General features: G+C 40.7%; 1 protein-coding gene across 1 annotated transcript in view; it reads left to right on the forward strand.

Annotated features, from left to right (window-relative positions):
- Positions 1 to 23,869, forward strand: part of LOC140236579 (A disintegrin and metalloproteinase with thrombospondin motifs 6-like) — a 149,580-nt gene that overhangs the window by 101,252 nt on the left and 24,459 nt on the right. The window contains exon 7 of the mRNA XM_072316505.1: positions 22,945 to 22,988. Within this exon, the coding sequence (XP_072172606.1) occupies positions 22,945 to 22,988 (44 nt within the window). The remainder of the gene's footprint in view (positions 1 to 22,944; positions 22,989 to 23,869) is intronic.

Here is a 23,869-nt window from a genome sequence, read left to right on the forward strand (position 1 = left end):
CAAAACGGCATTGCGTTTATCTACTCACAGAACGGCGATCGTGGTCTCAAACGCGTTTCAAATCGCCCTTTGAAAGGCATTTCAAAACGGTGTTCCTAAACGCGTTTGAAAGCACGGTTGCGTTTATCTAACCCCTGAAAATGCCTCAAACGCGTTTAGGATCGTGATTCTGCCTCAGAAAATTTTTAGATAAACGCAGCCTTAGATGTATTCATAGTTGCTGGAGTCATGGATAGGTATATCCCTTACAAAAAAAAAAAAAACCCAAAAAACAAACAAACTGAAAACCATCATGATGTTTAGAATGTGTGATGAAACAAAATGTATGCTAGATATTCATCATTGGAACCCCCTCCATGTTAAACAAAATGATTTTGGGGAAGAGACAAATGTGATGATCAGGAGAAAACTACGCACAGAAGACAAGGATGCAGGTTGAGAAGCGGAAACTAGGTGTGAATGTCAAAAGCCTCTGATGATGTGCCAACCTATAGGAAAGCAAACGGCTGGTAGTCATTGACATAGAGAAATCTCGGCCCATTTTCCCTCACCTCCCATCACTGAAACATGATGAAAACCTCACATTCTGAGCTGTGTGTATACACACTAGTTATATACTAGTACACACACACATACAAAGCCCCATCACACTCACACTATCACAAACTCACCACACACACACCATCACACACATACCATCACAGACACACACTATTACAAACACACTATCACACAAACACACCATCGCATACACACTGTTACAAATAGGCCTATGCCGTCACACACATGCACCATCACACACACACACACACACTGTTACACACTGTCTCACACGCAGACCATCACACACCATTACACACACACACTGTTACAAACTCCCATCACGCTCATACCATCACACACACCATCACAAACGCACACAGTGCCACAGACATGATTGGTACAGACTCCAGACAGTTTGGCTTTAGGGTACAGACTTCCATACTTGAAATGTCAATTCTGAGACTATATGAACCCGATGATGAGTCCGGTCTGATGTATCGTGGAGGGATAATTCAAGAGAAAGGAGACTGAGAGAAAAAATAAGAAAGTCTGTGTGATCATCTAGGCAGTGAAAATTGATGGAGGGGGAGGAAGGAATACTCAAAGAAAATTTGTGACAACAACGGGCTGCCAAGCAAAACACAGGATTAAAAGTACACTATCCCACACATCCACATCCACATCCACATCCAGCGATATGACCCACTTCTCCGCTCCTTGTTTTGAGAACATGATCCACATTTCCAAGGTCTCTTCCTCCGGGGGCCCCTCCTCCATGATGGTATAGAAAATGGAGCTCCCATTGACGAAGTTGGCAATTTGCAAAATCCACACAACCCTAGGTGTTCCCTACGTCACTCCACCCCGCTGGTTTCGGGGAACATGGGGTGAAGAATGCGGAGTGCACTGTCCTCCTGTGTCTACCAAAACAAACGGCAGATTTTACACTTGTACCCTGACGACTTGAGCCTGACCAATCTTTCTTAGGCGTTTATGTACTGCACTGTTTTGTTGTGCTACTCTTAAGGTTAGAAGGTATGGTATTAGGCCAGTTCACACATAAAGTGAAAGTAGATTGTGGAATTGCGATTTGAAAAAAAAAATACTGACAGCATATTTTTAGACTTGATGCTTCCACATCATTTTTACTGCTGTTTCACCAAATTTTGCTGGAAATCATTATTGTAATAAAAAGAAAAAAAGAGAATGAGAACCACTTGCTTGTCATCACTGTAGGATCTCTGATGGCCTGTCACTCTATTGGTCCTACTGTATAAGATGGAGAAGTCTGAACCATCCCAACCAACACATCTAGCATCAGATGCAGAGATACGCATCATCTCCATCACTTTGACGTCCTACCCTCTTTCAGAGATGCTCTGTGAATAGCAGACAAAACTTGAAAAATGAAGGATTAAGAAAGGAAGGAGATGCTCTTTCAAGCCTCTATCTCTCTCCCTTTCTCTCTCAATCTCTCTTTCTCTTATGAATGTCTTCTGTTATGATGATTGCTCTAAGGGTATTGACATCATCTCTTTGATAACCCTCCCCCCACCCACAACAAAGCGATAATGGACTCGGCATCACCTGTTGCTCGCAAACGGCAGATTCCTGCAGTGAAAATGAATTTCGTCATTAGGAAACATGGGGATGTTCACCTGTTCCCGTGTATTAAACGATCGAGTATGAATCCAGTCGACCGAACAGACGGACAGTCCCACCGTCGTTTCCATTGTTGTCGTTTGGAAAGTGCACCGGAAATGTTTTATCGCCGTGGATCCCTCGTGCACTTTTTGTAAGGGATTCCCCTCGTCCTTGTGAATGACAAGAGAGAGGTCTTCTCTCTTTTTTTCTGGGTTCCTTCGGAGATGTGTGATCCTTATTGGTGCATCAACAGGAAACTGCTTTTGTCTTCTCCCTGTGTTGGGGTTGTCAGGTGCAATGATCATCAGCGCAAGTGGATAAACGCGCAATTACATTCCGCTGGTCACCGGGCTCGCGGCATGCATCCGTTGCGACCGGGCACTCCGGTCGTCCTAATGAGGCTCGGCTGGAGACACGGTCAGGGCACTACGAGGAGATGAATGAAAACCAAACAGAGTGAGTGAGCTTGTACTCTGGAGAGGGTGTGTATATGTTGTGGTGGTGGTGGTGGGGGGGGGGGGAAGTTAGAGAGAAGGAAAGTGATGTGTTTATGTGTGTATCTTTGCATTTCCTGATTGCCTAAGATCATATAAAACTGTTTCTTCTTTGTGCTCTAATTGTACTACTGTTGTGTCAGAATATCTTGCTGATCTGAGAGTGTGTTTTATAATGATGCTTGCTGTTACCAAGGCAACCACTTAAATGCTAGCAGCTGATTGGCTGTTTCCTGGCTATTGCCATAAGAACAACCCTTCAGTGTTTATGAAATATGCCAACTATGTTTGCTCTCAGTAGAAATGTCGTAATGTGTACGGATGTGTTGCTAACAGACTTAGATATGAACTCATTAGATTTGATTGTTAACCTTTACCCAGCCTTGTCTTCTGGTCAGCACAAATGTCTGGAAAGCAATTGTCTCTGAATAGAGGTTTACTTAACCCCCCTAATCTCTATTGTGTCACAATTGCCTTCCTGTTTAATAGACTGAGGCACATTTACTGCTCCTGAATGGGCTTGCTGAGATCAAGTTTGGATGCATTACGGAACATATATTGTAATGTTGATGAAAAAAGCTCGACCAGTTATGCTAATAAGTGCCTGGGTTCAGAAAACGTGAACAAAATCACCAGTAGAGGTCTGTGTGCTTCCTTCCAAGAGGATGGATCTTTGTTAAATGTATAGATCTTTCCAGTGGGAGAAATCATTTTTATGAGAGTAAAACTGTATTGGTTAAATGATAACTGTTCCAGGTGTGATATGCATGTGTACAAGGATGTAGTATACAGGGATAGGAATTGTTCTGACCTGGATTATTCAACCCAGTGTGGTCTCAAAACTCCACGTCTGTGATTTATTGAAGCAAAAGCATGCTTGAACAAAATACAGTCCGTACAGAAGGGGAGAATTATGAGCTGTATTATGTTATCGTAAACCATTACAACCTAGAATTGACTCATAATACGGTACTAGTCAGACCTTGAATGGGTGATTCAACAGGCTGGGTTGATGAATCGCGAGTAACCTTGGGTAATCCGTCTGTGGAAGAGCTTCTCCTTTGCTTGTTCTTTTATTTCCCCCAATACAATTTTTGCGATGTTCCAAAGTGTCTTGTCATACGCGTACCGCTCAGGTGGCCTAAGAGGTTGCATCTGGTAGGGTGTCCCTCGGAACGGGCGTTACTCACTCCCCTACTTTGCAGCCACTTGCGGGGGGTCAGTGCACTATGGCCGCCTCCCCTGACGGCTGACGCCATGTCTGTGGTTGGGGCTATCCACCTCCCTGTCTCCTAACAGGTGGAAGGCACCTAATCACCTATCACAGACCCAGAGGGGGTTTGTAAGATGTCATCATAGGATCCCTCCCATGCCCCACCTCCTCCACATCTCCTCCCCCCCCCCCACTCCACCTAGATGTACATAAATATGATATCCCTTTGGTAATGATGTCTGTATATACATACATTCATATGTATATCTGTATATACATACATACATATATTCGGTTTAAGATACTTCTTTTGGTTTATCATGTTATTGAGGGAACAGCTCCTGATTACAATGTTTGTTTGTTTCGTCAATACCAACCTTCACGAACTCTTCGATCCTCAACTTCAGGTCTCTTACATATTCCGTTTTCTAGGAAATCTTGGGGGGAACGCGCTTTCGCTCACGCTGGACCAACACTGTGGAATTCACTTCCTCGTGAGCTGAAAGACTCAAGCTCTATAACATCTTTCAGGAGTAATTTAAAATCCTATCTGTTTAGCAGTGCATTTTGAAGACCAGTGTCTTTTGAAGACAGACTTTCATGTCTTTTTTTTTCTGCTTCTTCATCTTCTTCTATTACTGTGATGTACTTGTATTTTCAATCTGTTTGCTTTGATGTACCTATTGTAAAGCGCCTTGAGCATTTAATCAAAGTGGAGAACGGCGCTATAGAAATTGTATGTATTATTATTATTATTAAATTCAACCAGTTTTACACATTCCCTCGTATTTTGAACCAGATCTTATCGAAAACTCAGACTTGGTAAGAGAATGTGGCATGTAGGTCAGCTTGCATTCTCACTGTGCATTTGATGCTGAGATGAAAAATGTACCTGAATGAATATTTACCCCCACTTTGTTCCTTTTTTATTCTGAAGGGTTATCAATTTCCCAGAGATACCTACCACATGGTATGAGGAACATCATATTACGGAACCACGTTAAATGCACCTTTCCTTCCCCATTTCATTGCATGTTTATTCTAAGAGAGGTTCTCAGTTATATCTCTGTGTAAACTTCATAACATTACTGCAAATGCACTGCAAAAGTGTAACCAAAGTTTCTAGGCCAATATTAGGGCCTGGGGATGCGACGGCCCCATCCAATAAACTTGTCCAGGGGTGAGACGGAGGTAGCTACGATTTGGCGTCGTCCTTCAGTGGAGGTGGGAAAAGAAATTCCGCGCACTTAATCTTGACGTTGGGGCTGTTGTGTGCTCAGTGAGTCATGACTGGCTGCCTCGTTGGCCCCTCCCATTGGCTCCATTCATTGTCGCGACAACCGTCTTCAATAACCACCGCAGCTTAGTCTTGTGTTATGGCCTGTCTTCTTTATCTCTTTCCTTTGCCTTCTGCGCAGGTTCGTGCCTCATCCATGCATCTGTTTGGACGTCAGAGTCAATTGTGTTGAGTCGTGAGCAATATCTGATGCGCCCTCACTCAATGACAACTGGAGGCATTGTTGCTTCAAATCAAATGCTGGTGCTGATGGGGAAATAACAAACGTTGTGTAATGATGTTAACATTGTCTCATGCAATATTGGCTGTGATACATAGATGACTCAGCAATAATGTGTCTAGATTGCCTTGTGGATGCATGATGGGGGTATATTACAACACCCAAACTGATGCAGCATTTTTTCATTGTGGTATGATCAGTGAAGTATGTTTGATAGCATAGAAATAATGTGATATTGCCCCTTGTAGCATAGAGATCTAGGATTAATTTTAAATGCGGTCAGTATGTTTGGTTTGTATGATATTTCCTCAGTGAGTAAACTGACCTTGATCTAGGAAGTAAACTCCTGCCCAGATGCCCTACTTTGCCTGATGAGTCAATGGTCTTTAGTTGCAGGAAATCAAATCATGATTCTGTTTTTTCCACTTCTTCTTCTTCTTCAACTTGAAAGTCAGGTTAAATGATGCAGGCATTTGTGAATAAAATGTCAGATTGTCCTCAACTTTTCAAGGCCATAATTGAGTACCCCGGAGAATGACGCCAGCGTGGTCTGGGGTTGGAACAACCGACCGTTCACACGTCGTACAAAGTTCTTGGAAAAGATTTAGGATTTGGATGTCGAAGTGTGGGCAGCGCGTGTACAGAGCAGGCCTGCCAAGAATGCAATTCCCAGAAACAGAGATGAGCAGCCAAGAGAGTTACATTGCAGCTTTTAAGGTTCCCTCGGCTGATCCACATGAGTGAGTTTGATGCGGATTGGCTGCAGAATGTGCTTGACTGCTGAAGATGCAAAGGAGAGTTTTGAGTTATAAAGTTCTCTAGGAATATGAGTGTGTGCAGCAGAGCATGAAATGCATTTTCCTCTGACCCTCTGACTCACCCATGTATCTTACAGGTGGAGGACAAGGGGAGGGGTCCATCTTGTAACCGTCGAGGAGGTGCGTTCACATCTGGCATGTATGCACTTTCGGACTTGTGGCTCCCAATCCAATCATCTTTAGAATGTACGAAATATGGCTCGACTTGTTTAAACTTGTCAACTTGTCAAGAAAGTGACATCCAATTTTGAATTGTCTGGCTAGATATCAGGGTATGTTTAAATACTTTGGTTGGATTTCTGCTGAGTTATCATTTTGAAACACACATTGTTACAAAGAAATGCACTTGACAAGTAAAATGATATAACCTATAACTCATACAGGGTGAGTTTTTATGCCTCCGCCACGAAGTGGTGCCGGAGGCATTATGTTTTCGGGTTGTCCGTCCGTCCGTACGTACGTCCGTACGTACGTCCGTTCGTCCGTACGTCCGTTCGTCCGTACGTCCGTACGTCCGTCCGCTTTCGTTTACGCGATAACTTGAGTAATATTTACTGGAATTTTACCAAACTTGGTCCAAGTATGAAGTATGATGGGGCAACGATTTGATAAGATTTTGGGTGAAATCGGCTAAAGGTCAAAGGTCAAAGGTCAAGGTCAAATCATGAAATTGTATCCGTTTACACGATAACTCAAGACTGTATGGAGCAAATTTCACCAAACTTTGCTGGAGGATGATGTATGATGGGACAATTACTTGATTAGTTTTTCAGTGAAATCGGACAGAGGTCAAAGGTCAAAGATCAAGGTCAAATCCTAAAATTTATCTGTTTATGTGATAACTCAAAACTGGATGAAGCAGCTTTCACCAAACTTGGTCCAAGGATGATGTATGATGGGACAATTAGTTGAGTAGATTCTAGTGACATTGACAAGAGGTCAAAGGTCAAAAGGTCAAGGTCAAATGCTAAAAATGTTGCTATTTCCCCCATATCTATGCAATGCCCGCAGTTATTTTCTTGAAACTTAGTGTAGACATGTACTACTGCGTAAGGATTCTCCAGAGAGAGTTTCATGTCATAAGGTCAAAGGTCAAAAGGTCAAAGGTTAGGTGAAAATGTTGCAATATCACTTTTCTCGCAAATGCTTCAATGTATCTTCATGGAACATGGCACATATGCATGTACTGACTGGCAGGGATTATCTAGGGAATTTAGGGGTCATGGGTCAATAGTCAGGGGGTTCAAAGGTCAAGGTCAACTCAAAATGTTACTACTGTATTTCCCTCATACATGTATACTAGTATATGCAATGATTGCATTATTAGTTTTAAAAGTGTTTAATATATGTACATGTATTACTTGATGGAGATTCTCTTGGAAATTTCCAGCCAGAAGGTCAAAGGTCAAAGGTTAAGGGTCAAAGGTCAGGTTTAAATGAAAAAAAAAAATTTTCTACTGTAATTACACTCTTTCTTCATACCTTGAAAATTATACTCAATGCATAAACTTATAATAAGGTCGGTCAGAAGTCAAGTAAAAATGTTCAATTCCCCAAATATGTGTACCTGCACTCTTTAATAGACAATTATAGCAAACCCAGTTTGTGGAAAGTGAACATTCAAGATATTTCTGACAAACCTGTTATTTCGATATTTTGCCAGTTATGTGAAACTGTCATCACACATTGTCAAGACATTGTACTATACACCTATTGGGAGAATCATGCATTATGGCGGAGGCATCAGTCGCCGTAGCGACATTTCTAGTTACTATTAAAGTGTAGTCTCAATAATCAGGTGCAGCTCGATGCAGTGCAGTTGAGCCCCTTAGACCAGTAATCCACATGGGATTGTATTTTCCCTTCCGAGGAAATCTTCCTTGCTCCAAGCTGGTTGGCAAAAGAGCCACACCTTCCTATTTCCTCCCCATCCCGGTTGCCTTGGCAACCGATCCTTCCCATCCCGTTCCTCGCTTTTCATATTTATGTGAGTGTGTGTTTTCATTTCTAGTCAGTTTGCTTCATCTCAAGTCAGTATTCAAAGGCAACCTGGCATGCATATAGGCCAGTTTGAGTCAGTTACCCAGTTAAGTACATTTTAAGGGTAGAATCAAATTGTTCATGGTGCAAAAATTGCACTTGAGATCTTGAAGAAAATAAGTGAAATATTTTATCATTGGTCTTCATTGGATATTCCAACATGCAGTTGACTTTATGGCTTGGGAGTACTGATATGTGTGAAAAGAAATGTGTAAAGCATCCAAATTTTGACACAATTTTATGACACTAACTGCAAGATTTCAGATGTTTATGTTTGATAGCAACCTAACACATCCACCTGCACCACTCCATGAAGAGATAACCTGCTATCATTCGAGTGGAGCGATGTGTTTTCTACCAGTAGAGTGATAACATTTAATAAGGGACATACAGTTGTATCCCCGCTGCTCCCCTTCCCCCTGCACGCGCACACGCACACACACACACATACACATACACATACGTGCAGATACAAATGAAGAGTTTGTTTGCAAAAACCGATAAGTCCATTTTTGAAGATTTTGAAGTACGGTCCCTGTCATAAAGTACAAAATAGTACCTTTTAAATGATATATTGGTCACTACATATAAAGGTATATTTTTGAAGTTGTGGTCAAAAGAAGCAAACATTTTCTAATTATTCTCTTTATCTCCATTTGGCAAATATGGACTTATCGGTTTTTGCAAACAAACTCTTCAAATATATGTGCTCCTCGGGAGAACACAACATTAGCCATATCATAGAACATGATGAGCTCTATGATTTTGAAATATGCCATACGTGTAGGTTTAGACAGTAGGCCTATCATATCCTCAACTCAAGTCATATTTGTTTTTCCGTTTTCTTCCTGATCATGTGACCTTCTTTTCATGAACCAGTTATTCCTACTGTCACCTTGGGCATCTCCTTTCCCCTTAACCCTCCTCCACTCTGACTTCAATAGCCCTCCACTCGACCTTAATCCCCCAATGCACCCTAAGGAACCCTATCTCCCTGCCTCACCCTCTCTCCACCGGGTCTCCTGTGCACCCCACTTTCCTCTCCCTCTTCCATTCCACTCCCACTTCACTTTAACCCTATTTTGTTTCCCCCGTTCAGACACAAGCCAGTTTATACCAAAACTCGATAAAGAAAAGACGTCTAAAGAATCATCATGTAGCCGATAGACCATGCAGACGCTAATCTTGACCGTTCTGGAAAACATCGCATAGATGTGCAGTTTCCTATTGCGCATGTTGTTATGGTCATGATGTCGCCGCTGGTGAGAGGAATAGGGTCACCTTTCATGCATGCTCACATTAGGCCCCACCCAGGTATACCGTTCTATGGTCGCCATACTTTTAGACGCATATGGACATGATAGAATGACGATTCATTATCGAGTTCTAGTTCGAAACGATGCTCTGACCATTGTTTCATTATACGTTGTTTCATTAGTCAATGTTCAGACTTATAAATTCATCGTATAGCTATACCGGTTTGGTATAGCTGTGCCGTCTTAGCAAATTCTTTTGCTTCTGAACACCCTGTTTTTCTCATAAACCCTTTTCCATCCCTTCCCCCATACTACCCCACAGGAGCCATTTCTTGTATCGAGTCTGATCTGCCAGAAAGACCTGGCCGCGACCTGGCCACCACCCCTGTGTGTCGGCTCCCAGAATTTTTCCCCCCTCTCCGCAGGGGATCGAGATATGGATCAGGTCACATTGGTTTTTATCTGAGACAAGTTTCAGAGGTTTTCCTTCCTCTCCCACAAGGCATGGGGTGGGTTTAGATCTCTGAGACCGATAGACAAGATCAGGAGGGGACAGGGGGGAGGGGGGTGAGGAGAACATGAAAGAGTCAAGAGGTTTGAAAATGTAAGAATTTTCTTTTGCTCATGGTTGTTGTTACTCTGTCTTTGCAGTAGGATAATGTCATAAAATGTTAGTCAAATTAATGGGATGCCAGGAAATCCTATTAAAAATCATGTCACTGTTAATCTTTGCCTCTTTTAATAGTGGTATTAACAGTGGTGCAACTCCTCAGCTGTAACCATAGCAACAAAGTAGGGAACTTTATGGGTGTCTGTATTGCCTGGTGGGTAGGAATTAGTGTTACGATAGATGGGTCAAAATAATACGTGCAAGGAAACGCTCTCATTAAAAGGAATAAAAATAACCTGAACAGTATCATCGCTAAATGTTGGATGGGCAAACTCAAGAGGGCATCTGCTTTTTCTGTTACCTCGGCAACCATGCAAACTTTGAAGCTGGTTCTGGACAAAACAAGTCATTAGGAGCATATCCTGACGATGTGCACAGCCGAAGAGGCTGTGACGTTCTGCAAAGCCAGACTCCATGCGGCTGTCTGCCGACTGCCAGCGAGGAAGAAACTCGCAGAAGCTCTAGCGGCCTCTGTTGCAAGCAAACAGCTGAGACACTGCCATTGGCAGACAAAACGTGTAACTGCCCAGTTCAAAACCCATTAAAAAGGATAGCTGAAATGAATCTCCACTCTTCTACGTAGTCAAAAAAGTAAGCTGTAAGCTTTCAGATGACATAAAACTTGTTTAAGATTGGACTATCCTAACCCATTCTAAAAGTGATTGAAATGAGAAAGATATAGGAGCTGCAGTTTCATAGACAAGGGAGAAAAGTGGATTTGTAGAGTTGGGTCACTCAGGCATATGCTGTGCAGGAGTAACGATGGAATGTATTCTATTTCCCAGTGAAAGCAACACTTATTTGAAAAAAAAAGAAGATATGCCAGAAAGATTTCTAATATCTCAATTTAAGTTTTGTTTCTGAGCCGCTAAATTTTGGCAAAAGGTAGAGGAAAGAGTACTCACCCAAGTATTAAAGGACAAGTTCACCTTCATAAACATAAGGATTGAGAGAATGCAGCAATATTAGTAGAACACATCAGTGAAAGTTTGAGGAAAATTAGGCAATCGATGCAAAAGTTATGAATTTTTAAAATTTTTGTGTTGGAACTGCTGGATGAGGAAACTACTACAGCTTGTGATGTCATATGCGTACAACAGTATAAAGAAAATGTAAAGAAAATCCAGCATATTTTCACTTTTTTCGCATAATAAAAGAGCGCTTGACTTGCCTCTTTCTAAAGGCAGGGGGAATAATGTTACTCATAACATATGTCAGTAATGAGTCAAGGGAATGTGTACTTTTTTCAAAAGATGAAATTTTGTGAAATTCTCTTTATATTTTCCTTATATTGTTGTACTCATATGACATCATACGCTGCAGTAGTCTTCTCATCCAGCGGTGACTGCACAAAAACTTCAAAAATTCATAATTTTTGAACAGATTGTCTGATTTTCCTCAAACTTTCAATGATGTGTTCTACTAATATTGCTACATTCTCTCAATCCTTATGTTTATGAAGGTGAACTTGTCCTTTAAGGATAAACTTTAAAGATTTTTAGTCGGTCAACCCAAGTGACATACATTGGTCCGGGATAAAAGAATCCCACTCTGTGACGTTTTATGGGTTTTACTTTTGAGCTGGGCAGTCACATATTTGACTGTTTCCAGGCTGCAGAATCGATGCCACCAACTGATTTGAGAAAGTTGTGCAACGTTGCTCAGGTGTGGAGAGTCTAAAACATCACTTCAGTCATACAAAGATACAATGGAAAGACTGTTTTTTTTTTTTGTTTTTTTTTTTTAAATCTTTACTTTTTCTGAAGTAAAGTTCACCAGTCATCCAGGCAACTCATTGGCGCCAATTGGATGGGTGATTCTCTCATGTTTGCTGTTGTGGGTGACACCATATGTTCCCCACAGATGATTATATTAATATGGTTTCTTATTTACCCAGGGGGTTGCCTGAACAGTGTTAGCAGAACCCTGCCATTGTAATCCCACCCAAGCTCTGTCAGTTGCCTTTTACTGTCTTTCTTTCATTCCTTTTCTTTCTTTCTTTCTTTCTTTTTTTTTGGCACCTTGGTCATGAGGGAAGCAATTGTGGATGGAGCTATCTTGTCAAAGCGTATTTGCATCAGGCAGAATTCAAAGTCATTTATCTCCAATTTAACCCTCTGCTTGCCACATTAAAGGGATCATATAGTTTTGGTTGAGACCTAGCTTCAGGTTTCTAACATTTTTGGTGAGATAATGAGAAAGTTCGTATTAAATTTGAAAGAGCATGTAATTTCAAGAGAAATCCAACGTTTATTTGATGAAAATTGAGTTTAAAATACCATCAAAATAGAGCAATCCTTATAAAAGCAATCCTAATAAATGGTGGGACCCAACTCTTATTATGATCGCTTTGTTTTACTTTGTTTTTGGATGTCTCGGCAATTCCAAAACCGATTTTTATCAAATAAACTTTGAATTCCTCTTAGAATAGTATGCTCTGTACTATTTCATAAGTGGTTTCTTAGTTAAAGCCCAATTCTCATCTCCACCAATACTATACCATCCCTGTAATTCCCTGTCCATAGATACTGTGTGAAATTTGTGTACATTTGACTCATTGGCACAGAAATGCTTAACCCATTTACACCCAAAGTCAAGATTATCATCTGTGTTAAGCAATGGAGTTTTTAGACAGTGGTCTTCAGTGGGTTTCATGAGTCCCAAGCCTTGTCCTATAGGTGCAGTACACATATAGTTGTGTTGCAAGATAAGATGATGAGAGTGAACGCTATGTATTCCCCAACCGCCCCCCCTCGCCTCTCGATTTGTATACCGTTTACAAAGGTTTGCCACTTACTGTATACGCTGTTATTTTCGCGAGGGTTTTATTTTCGTGAATTTCGCGAATTGCAGTTGGATTGCGAATTTAACAACACGCGAAATTGTCTCCATGCGCCTTGTTAACAGAGCATTAACGTCAGCTTCGGCATCGATTCGCGAAAACAACATCTCGCGAATATGACCTCGTCATTCGCGAAAATATCTGTACGCGAAAATAACGGCGTATACAGTATTTCTATTTTTCTTCTGCGTATGAGACGATGTGCCTGTTTGATACCATTTGCTGACTATTGCTAGTCACCTGGGACAAACCATGAGGGCGCTGCATCATCATCACTCATTTTTAATTGTGTGGGTATATTTCTGTGAACCAAACACAATCTTAATTCCACGTTGTTAGAGATTAAGCAAAATGATTTCTGCTTTGCTCCTGCAGACCCTACATACATCTTAGGAGTACCTCTATTCTGCTCACCAAAAAGCCCCCCCCCCCAAAAAAAAAAAAAAAAAGAAAAAGAAAAAAGAAAAAGGGAATAAGAAAAAATGGTTTGCTGCTCTTGATTTTTTTTTTTGACTGCACCTGTTTTCCTAGATCAAAAGTCATATTTGGGCATCAAAATCAATTTCCCATGTTCTGTCATTTTGGCTTAGCATTTCCTGTGGGCCAAGTTGAATGATATCCACGAAACACATGTGTTCCGAGACTAGAAGGTGAAAAAAGGGGGTAAAAAACAAACAAATACAAAATGAAAAGACATGTGATACTTTACAGTGTAATGAAAAAAGAGAAAAAGAAAAAGAGAGGTCTGTTTGGAAAGTTAGATACAGTAGTTTCATGTATCCCCAGAGTGGCTAATGTGATTTTGGAAGAACTGAGCAGTCGGGAGAACTTTGCTGGCAAGTTGCAGTTTCGGTGAACTCTTTTGGACAATGCTTTTATTCTCTCCTCTAGATGTACATACAAGGTATATTGTACAATATAGATCTTCCTTTCTGCATCCATATTCTTTCATGGTGTATGTGACAGAATGGCTTAGTTTTGTTTTGTTTTGTTTTGTCTTCTTGGAGGGGGGGGGGGAGGGGCGCGGGGGATTCAGTTGAATTACATGTTACAACATTTATTCTTCATTATTGCAGTTCAGCTATTGTCTGCACTATCTGTACCGGAAAAGCAGAGAGATAGCTTTGTAATTGTTCCCACTTATTTATTTGAACAAGAACTTGCAGCTCGGTGTGTGCTCTTGCGTGTCACATTATTGCTTGTTTTGATGCTCTCAGTCGAAATCGTTTGTCTGTTTACCAGTCAAATGGAATGAGAACAACAAAAAAATGAAAATAATTGTTGCAAAAGAATGGATAAAATGAAAAGTAAAAGTGGAGTGAAATAGGCTTAACCCAATTTGATAACTGACAGTGCTTTTTTTTTCTCAAATATTTGTGTACCATTCTAGAGGTGGAATGAGGTTGCCTGGTGTTTGTTTTGAAACAAATCCATTGATTGTGCCGAGTGTGGCCCACAATGGCATTTGCACCAAGCGAACGGACCGCTGCACAACACCCGCCTACATTCACGGTGCGCCATGCGGAAAAATGCGCTCTTGTGTGAGGATTACCGTTTCATAATCCCACTGCAAATATTATCACGTTTCGTGTGGAAACTGTATACGTCGCAGAAAAAGGGTGGGAGTGGAAAAAAGTTTGATTGTCACATGTGGCATGCCTGAATAAAGCCTTTTGACACATCTGGGAGTTTCTTTGATGTTGACGCAGTCAACAGGTGTGATCCTATTTCCGGTGTTGTGTGCTGACGTCGAAACACCTCGACTGGATCCACACCGATACCAATTAGATAATGGCCCGGCCGTGACACAGTTGCGAGATACGTACTCGACTTTGATCGATGAGCCTATGATAACAAGATGATAACAAGATGATACAAGATGAGCATCCAGCTCAGGTGCTGATCAAGTCGTCTGCAGATAGGGTGATGGAGTGATGATCTTTGGTGGATCTGTGATGGATGCTGGTAAACTAACCCCCTCTCTCTGGTGGTCTGAATGACATCCCTGTTCCTTTTGAATCCATTTAAGATATGTGACCACTATCACTGCCTCTATTTGAGTCTTGGCAATTTGACGACTTTCCAAATTTACCTTCAAATATGATGTAAACTGTCTACTGTTCTGTTTGTTATCAAAGTCCTTGTGAAGACAGAGTGGTATTTCCAATATGTCATGTGTGTGAGCAGGAGTGAATTTTTTCCGTTTTTTTTTTTTCGTTTTCTTTTATTTCTGTTTCAAATAAAAAATACAACAAATACAATGCATACAATACACTTAATCATCTCTTTCATACAATATGAAATTAAGCCTTTGTTTAAAGTCAATGTGAAAATGTGAAATAAACAGAGAACTTGAAAAAAAAAAAAAAAACAGTACTTGTCGAGCAGTTATCACTCTTCCACTCTGCCGGATGAAAAGACTGCAACATCATGGCAGGGTTATGAATATTTCTTGTTGTCCAGTTGCCATTGAATTCTAGTTCTCTCCCAAAGTAAGTCACGCGTGCCATATCTGTTTGCGTGAGGATAAGGCAAGGTCACCTGGTGAATTGGCTACTATATTCTGTTGTTGTTGTTGTTGTTGTTGTCATTGTGGTTTCATATCTGAGTATATGTTTTAAAAACTCTGACACAAACAGTGCTTGTTTCCATGGAAGATGGCTGCCATACCCATGTTTAAAAATGGTAGGATGTTTTGTGATATAACTGACCTACACATATACATCAAATGTGATATCTTGAGAATTTTTTTTTTTTTTTAAATCACTGCCCCCAAAGGTAAACAGCCTCAATCACTTGATGAGTAGAACCACAAGATCTCTCTGGGTTTATGCTCTGTCCGTGAGTCCAAGGGGACCTCAACTGGTAGTTCTGCCTTGGGTGGACATGATTGTCAACAAACCTGAAAGTTCTTATAGTGTGGCCTCTCAGTGAAGCCCATTCTCCCTTAAGGCCCGGTCCCACTGCACTTACGGATGCAAAGAGGATGTAAAGCGTACAAAAAATCTTGCCATCCGTTGGAAAACGCTACGAATCCGCTGTGTACCCATCGCATACGTGTTTCATCCGCTCTATCCATCGAGCATCCGTCCACTGTGATTTCATCCGCGCAAAAAGTTTTAAGCTGCTTAAAACTTTTAGAACGGATGAACTTTCCGCTGTGTACGATGTAAATCCGTGACATACGAGCAACAAACGTTGTATGTCCGTGCGGCATCCCTTAAACGTCCGCTGCATCCTCTCTGCATCCTCTGGGCATCCTCGCAACTCACATCCGCTGCAGCTAAAAACGGAAAGAGGGAGGAAAGATATGGTACGTGGAACGTCTTTACATCATTAATAGCACGTTAATAGAAAGGATGTAAGCGTATGCATCTCGTATATAAAGCATTTCGAAAGCATCCCCTCTACATCCGCTCTGCATCCGCTCTGCATCCACTCTGCATCCGCTTTTTCTGCTATGCGTCCGTTTCGCAATTATCTCCGGTAACCCCTTCGGAGCTGTCATCCCCTTCCATCCGCTTTCATCCGCTAGGCTTCCGATGAACATCCGTTTAACATCCCCGCTACATACTACCCACGTCCGTTCTATTTCCGTCCTGTTACCGCCAATTTTCGCCAATTTTGTCAATTTCTGGAGCGGATGAAAGCGGATGAAGCCATCCCCGAAATTTTGCTCGTCCGCTGTGTCCTTTCTGCATACGCTTTGTGTCCGTCGGCCAGTGGGACCGGGCCTTTAGCTTATGGGTCAACCTCCAGTGCATGTTGTACACTACATGTATCATTGCATGTGTGTGTTTTTTTCTGGATATGAGCTCTCGAAATATTTTACCTTAAGATGGGGAGTCATGTGGACGCGTTTTGTAATTTAAACAACAAGCTAATCATCAGAAGTTAAAGGTACTAGCCCACATTTGCAAACCCACGAAAATCAAAACTGCATAAAACAGGTCCAATATGACTTCAAGTACAAGTTATAATAGTAACATACCTCACCTGTCGCTCTTTGTCTATACCATTCGATAAAAGAGAGAAAATCATCGTTTTAAAATCAATTTTCAAACCGGGTCAACCCGACCCAAAATCGAATTACGAGCGCGGGCTATAGCTACGTACATTGTACATGTAACACGTACGTGGACCGGAGCTAGCGAGCGTTATACGCATGCATACGGATTACGGTGCATTTTCATTTATTTTTATGAAAGTAATGGACTAATTGGAACGAAATTTTGTACAGGTGTTACTGCAATCATACCCAAACTCCATGCTAACTATGAGACCAATTGCTGCAGGTTTACAAATGTGGGCTAATACCTTTAAGACTTCAAAGTGTACAAATGCTGTATGAACCTAGAGTAACTTACCTGTTCATCTTCTTTATCCCTCTCCCCTGACTCTCTTCTTCCACTCAAGTTCAATTCAATCTCACAGACATTATCCCCATATCCCAATTCTCCATTATTTCTTCTTCTTCTTCATCTCCTCCTTTTTTTTTCTTTTTTTTTTACAAAGCCAACTGCAAACTTCTATCACCTCCATTTTGTCCTTATGTTTCCCCCTTTTTTTTTGTTGGTGCAGAATCACAACTGTGAATTACTTGCAGATGTAACCATGATGGGGACATCTGAAGCCAGACTTTGCAGTGTCTGGCTGGCTCAGTCCATGGGGGCAGGCTAGCCTTTACTTCAGCCAGAATCCTCTTCTTTTTCTTCTTCTTCTTTTTGTGAAAATTTCCTCATGATTGCAAGTTGCACTTAGCCAAGCCCTTCTGAAATAGATGATGAGTCCTCATGCCTGATGTTGCTTACTCTCCAAGAAAATACCACAAGAGCAGGAAAAATAAATCGCAATCTTGGATGGCAAATGCCGTAACGACTGAAGAACAACACAAAATAAGAATGAGATATGTGCGTACATGATGATAAGAATGTGTTGATCAGAAATAGTGCCTTGCTGGAAGACTAGCTCCACAACCTAAAAGGATTTGTCATATTTTGATACAGTCACTGAGGGAAATTACGTGCATTAGTGGAGCAAAAGTTTTTCATGGCAAATAACAAAACCTAATCTTATATGCCCCTTATTAACTGTTTTTCCCCCTGTTGTGTGCAAGGGGGAGTTGGAATGTGTTTTTACCAAAAGTGAAACAAACCTCAATCTAGACAGAGAGAGGAAAAAAAATTCATCTTGTTCCTGCCACAGGTATAACCCTTACATCTGCAGGAAAAGAAATCTGGACATTACAAAGCCAAGAATGTGTGATTTGCAGGAGAAAACAGACAGATCAAACTATATAGTATTTGTTGTTGTCACAAGAGAGAAAAAAAAAAACAAGAAAAAGAAAGCAAAAGGCAAAACCGAAATACATTTTTTTGCCCACTCCATCAACAGGTGTGAAATTTTTTCAAATCCAAAGTGTTGGATTCCATGAGACTGCCACAGTCACCAGCTCTTTCTTTTTTTTTCCATACAAATTTTTTAATGCAATTTCAAAGAATTCACAACTTTCACTGATTTACACTTCAGTTATACCCTATGACATGTCTTCACCTGCCAAGTAATGCATTTTCATTTTCCCTTTCTGCGTGCCAACTTTTCTGTCAATTTCTCCGCACCATTCTTCTCTGCCTCACCTTTTTTTTTTTTCTCATTATTTTCAGGGAAGTTGTCATGAACACCTTAAAAGTTTTCTGCTGATAACTTCGGTGATTTTTCTCCCCCGAATGAGTTTCTCTTTCTGTATTTCTTGTTATTGCTAGTTGCTTCATTTCTAGCCAGTCTGTTTGTGTCTCGGCGGTCGTTGTGCCCAAAGCACCTGACAGATTTGAAACGATTCTCTCTGAGCTTTCCAGGTATTCCTTGTCACTGCAAACAGGAAAGGTATTCATTTTCGTTTGAGACACGTGATGCTTTGTCACACTTTGTGTGTTTTCGTAGCCATCACCTGCGGTGATGCTGCTCACTGCAACGGTCGACTCTCTTCTATGCAACGTGTCATGATGATCTTTTTTTTTTTTTTGCTTTTTTTCTTCGTCTCTAGTGTGTTACCCCATCCCTTCTCTTTTATTTGATTAATTATAGCATGAAAAAGTGAGAAGTACTCTTGGACAGACAGTTTGCCGGAAATGTTCCATGGTTCGTCACATTCTATTTATTTTGGTAGCCATTACTCGCCAAGAAGATTTGCGGTGCGATGTTGTTAATTTCCTTTTTCCGGAAGCTTTCTCTCCTTTCATTTTCTTTTGCTTTACTGACTGCCACTGCAGTTCATGATTAATTAAAGTTGTGACAAAAAAGGAAATGAAGCTTATCAAATAAACAGCACTTTTTCTTCCAGAACTGTTTGAAAGTTTGCCACATTTGCATGTTTTGATAACCACTACCTGCCCGTCACACTTCTGTCGCCTTCAAATAGTTTTCTTGCTCTTGCCTTTGATGTACAGGTTAGTCCATATTTCTTTCTTTCTTTCTGTTTTTCATTGACATCTTCTTGCCTATATCTTATTTATGTCCGCCCACCCCCAACAACTTGTCAAATCAGCCCGCGGAAGAAATAAACCTGGACTGAATCGAAAGCTTTTCAGACATCACTCGATCTTTGTTTTTACCTGAATGTGACGTGCCTTTAAACCTGCGTGGTACAATCTCTCCCCCTCCCCCCCCCCCCCCAAGTGTATCATCCCCTGTCTGGGGATTTTCTCATCTTCGTTATGACTACTTGTTTCTCCCAAAGGACTTTCGGATGACTCTTTTATGAGTTGGTCAATGACAAAACAGACAATCTCATGGTCGTTTTTTCCACTCCCCCTCCCCCATTCTGAGGAAAGACAGATTTATGCTCACTATTGCCACTTTTTAAAAATTTGTTGTCTGTTTGGAGAAATCCACAGGTCTCTTTGTTGTTTCTGCACAAATATTTTTTCCTTTTTTTTTTTTTTTTTTTTTTTTTTTTGCTCTTCTTAAGAGAGACCACCTTGATGCGCTGGATATAATTTATGTTGATGGCGCTATGTTGACTGGTGATATACAAACAAATAGAACATGCTCATCACTCCAGTCTGGATTCCTCCGAGCAGAAGTACCCCCCCTTCTATCGTAACAGTAGTCGCGTTCACATAGACAGAATTATTAGTTTCAGGATCGCAATACAAAAATGGATTTTATTTGCCACGTTCACACGTTGGCAAAAAATCAGCTTGGCTACAAGCAAACAATTTTCACTCTTCAAACTGAACATGTCTGAACAATGGCTGGAGTGTGGACTTTGTCACCCTTACCCAGGTTTATTTTTTAGGCGAGTGGAAGTATTAGGTGAAAAGAAACATTCACACACAGACACAAATTATTCCAAGGGTTAAAAAATAAAAACAAAATCAAGGTGGACTAATTTTTACACCACAAGGCTAATTACAATAGTCAGTGATTGTGTGTGTCCACACAAAAGCAATACTTAGTTTTGTGTGGCATTGCAAAAGTCTTATTTGAAAAGTTTTTATTTTTGGGTCTGTATGAACGGGACCAGTTAGTGGTTGATTTGTAGGTAGAGGAATACATGTACCTGCAGTAATAGGTTGCTGAGTAGGTAAAGAACAGTGGACAACGAACTTTATCTATCATCCTCCTTCCCCTCTCCCTCCCGTGTACAAGGGAGCCGAGAATTTATTGGGTTCTCCAGAGATGATGGGACTCCTGCTTCAAAGTCTTTATCCTCAATCCTCTGATCCCTTAAAAGCATGGTAGGTACATTTATTATTCTTGCCACACATCTGGGGATGGGGGGGGGGGGGGGAGAGGGGAGGAAAATTTACACCCCTCAGCTGGATTCACTCTCACACTTCCTGGTGTAAGTTCCTCAAATTCTCTGAACTTTCATTCATTCTTTCCTTCTTTTTTTTCCCAAAAATCAACAACAAATCTATGTGTGGTAAGGACCTGTTAACCCGTGAAGGATGGGCTGATTTTGCTACAACACACATTTCCCATAGACACCTGCCCGAGTATACTCGGGGACTCGTCTTCAGTGGGTTAAGTATAATGTCTGGACCTTTCTGACAAATTTCATTTCACAGTTTCTGCAGTGGAGTTTGTGGATGATTTACATGACTATGATGACACTGATGCCAGGAATGCTGATCTTCAAACTCCTTTTTAATTTTTGGACTATGAGTTATGTGAAGATGTGGAGAGTGAGGAAATTTTGCTCAGAATTATATGGCGTACATATTACACAGTCATGTGTCCTTGTAGTAGAGTCACAAAACCTTTCAATAAGTAATGTCATATCTACACCTGAAAGTAAAAACATGGATATGATAGTGTGGGTGGACATTAGGTGGACATTCTTCTCATCAGAACAAAATGTAAGAGGACAGTCTTGGTTTATTTTGTACTGTCTTTCATTATGAAAAAAAAAGTGTTTTGTTTTGTTTTGTTTTGTTTTTGTCTTTTAAAACTGTAATTGTTGAATTGCTATTAATTGTTGAGTTAACCTATTGAGGACAAGCTGATTTTTGCCATCTATATGCATTCCTCATAGACACCTGCCTGAGTATTCTTGGGACTTGTCTTCAATGAGTTAATAGCCAGCCTGAATGTTAATGACTGATTGGCTGTCGAATGTAGTAGAGCAGAAAGAAAGTTATTCTTTTCTGGGGTCAACGATTTGAGTCCATATCGTTTTTTTTTTCCCACTTTTTGTGAAAGCAATTATGAATGTACAGATTTTAAACAACAGCTTTGCACATTCCAGTGAGATGAACAACATAACTTTTTCACCACGCCTGAGGTGTGTTCTGAGTGCAAGTTTTATCTCAACTTGACAGAAAAGTTTTGTCTCTCTTGAAAGATGTCTCAAGGTGTGTCAGGCTTGAGTGCACAAAGGGTTTATACCATTCCAATTCGACCTTGAGATGCCTTGAAGGACGTGGAGGCAGGGTGGTCGACCAAGAATTTATCTTCTGTATGCCTCCGGGTGTTGTCTGGATGGGGTATCCCTTACCCATCATGCCTCAGTGCAAACTGATGCTACTGGTATTCAGCCCTAGGGAGGAATGTTGTGGGAGGGTCGGAGAAATTTACATCACAGAAATATTTCAAAGTTCAACTGTCAAGCATCAGTGTAAATATGTCTATGAATGTGTGTTCTTTGTTGGCATTCAGGTGATCAGGTAATAAAGGACCATGTACTACGTATCTGTTTTTGAGGTGAAAGTCTTGGTTAACTTTAAGTCTTGCCCTCGCTGTATGAGTACCCTGCAATAATTTGTGATGTGAGCATAGTACAGCAATATGAGGAAATATTGGAGAATATCACAAAGTATGCAGTTCTCAAACTTGTTACTATATGTTAAGTCAGTTATACTCCATGCCTTCTAGGGGAGTAACGTCACATGCTCTTTTGTAGTTTGTATGATCAATATGAAAATGATGGAAAGAATTACATGGGGAATATCAACAAAAACTTTCCAAACTGATGTCACTTTCTCTGTTGTTGCATTTCTGGAGAGTTGCAAATTATGATTCTATGATATGCGTATATGTGTGTTGCTGTTGTTGTGTTTTTTTTTAATTGTATTTCAGGTCTTTGATAGCACTTCTTGCTGTCGAACATGGTGGCCTAGAATTGCCCAGCCAATATCAAGATCTCAGAATTCCTTCCTTTTCTTGTTTTTATTTGTTTCAGTTGATAAAAATAATCATGAAATATGATTGGGGGAAAAGAAAATCCTCAAAGAGTGTGAAAGCAGCTTTAGTGCAATACAGCACATGTACACATGATGTTTGGATTTTTTTTCTCGAATGATTATTTGAGTAATACAATAAATGTTCTTTATTTCATTGTATTCTGTCGTGAATTTCCTCCATAGTTTATTTTCGTCTTTTCTCCCCCTTCTTTTCTTGGCAGGCAAGATCTGTGTATTCGATACAATCAGCCTTGCGGGACAATAGGTGAGTCATTTCCAAGTCTTTTTTTTTTTTTGGTGGAACTCTTAAAGGATGAAAAGAACACTCCTTTCTTGAGAACTTCTTAGTGTGGCAGAGTTATTGAACATCAAATACATAAAAATTGGTAGGATGTTGCACATTTCCTCCAAAGTTAAACCTTTTATTTTAGTTTGGTTAATTTTAATCAATGATCTGTTTGAATAAAATCAATGAAATACTGAATAGGAAATTAGTTTATGAAAAATGATGAATTCAATCAGCAGAATCCATGGAAACCTGTTAACATGTAGTATCCCTCACCCCACCCCAAATGAAAGTGAGAAAAATTGATCGGTCTCTCGACAGGTGAATTAGCAGTGGATAAATGTCATTTGTTAGTAACTTGTTGGTAGTTAAGCTGGAAAAAGCTGGAAGGAAATGTATCAGAACTTGATGTATTTGAGAATGCGATGATGGTGAAATGACAAATGATGGTTCATCGAAGACTGGGGCCGCTTCTCGATTGTGGAAATATCACAGATTGATCACATCATGCCCCGATAACTTCCTGAATGTCGCTGGAGTGTTCTGCATTTAGCGTTTCGATGTTCCTCCGAGATTCCCCCGAGCGTTCGTAAGCGTCTGCAGGAAAGGAGACGACAACCACGGGACAGCTTCCCTCCCACTTATCGTTACCATGGTTACAGACTGGTCTCGCGCATAACAAATAACATGTTGCAGAATTCAAAAGAGTGGATTTGTGAAATGGCTTTAATGAATGCTTTAATGAATAATCAAGGGTGATCCCTCCCTGGTGGGGAATTAACTGAAATCATGCGTCCTCCCCGCCCCCATCCCTGCTTCATACTTTGCTTTAATTTTTGTGGGCATTTGCCCTCCTTTGG

Source organism: Diadema setosum, chromosome 13, assembly GCF_964275005.1.
Source record: "Diadema setosum chromosome 13, eeDiaSeto1, whole genome shotgun sequence".
Taxonomy (NCBI): Eukaryota; Metazoa; Echinodermata; class Echinoidea; order Diadematoida; family Diadematidae; genus Diadema; species Diadema setosum.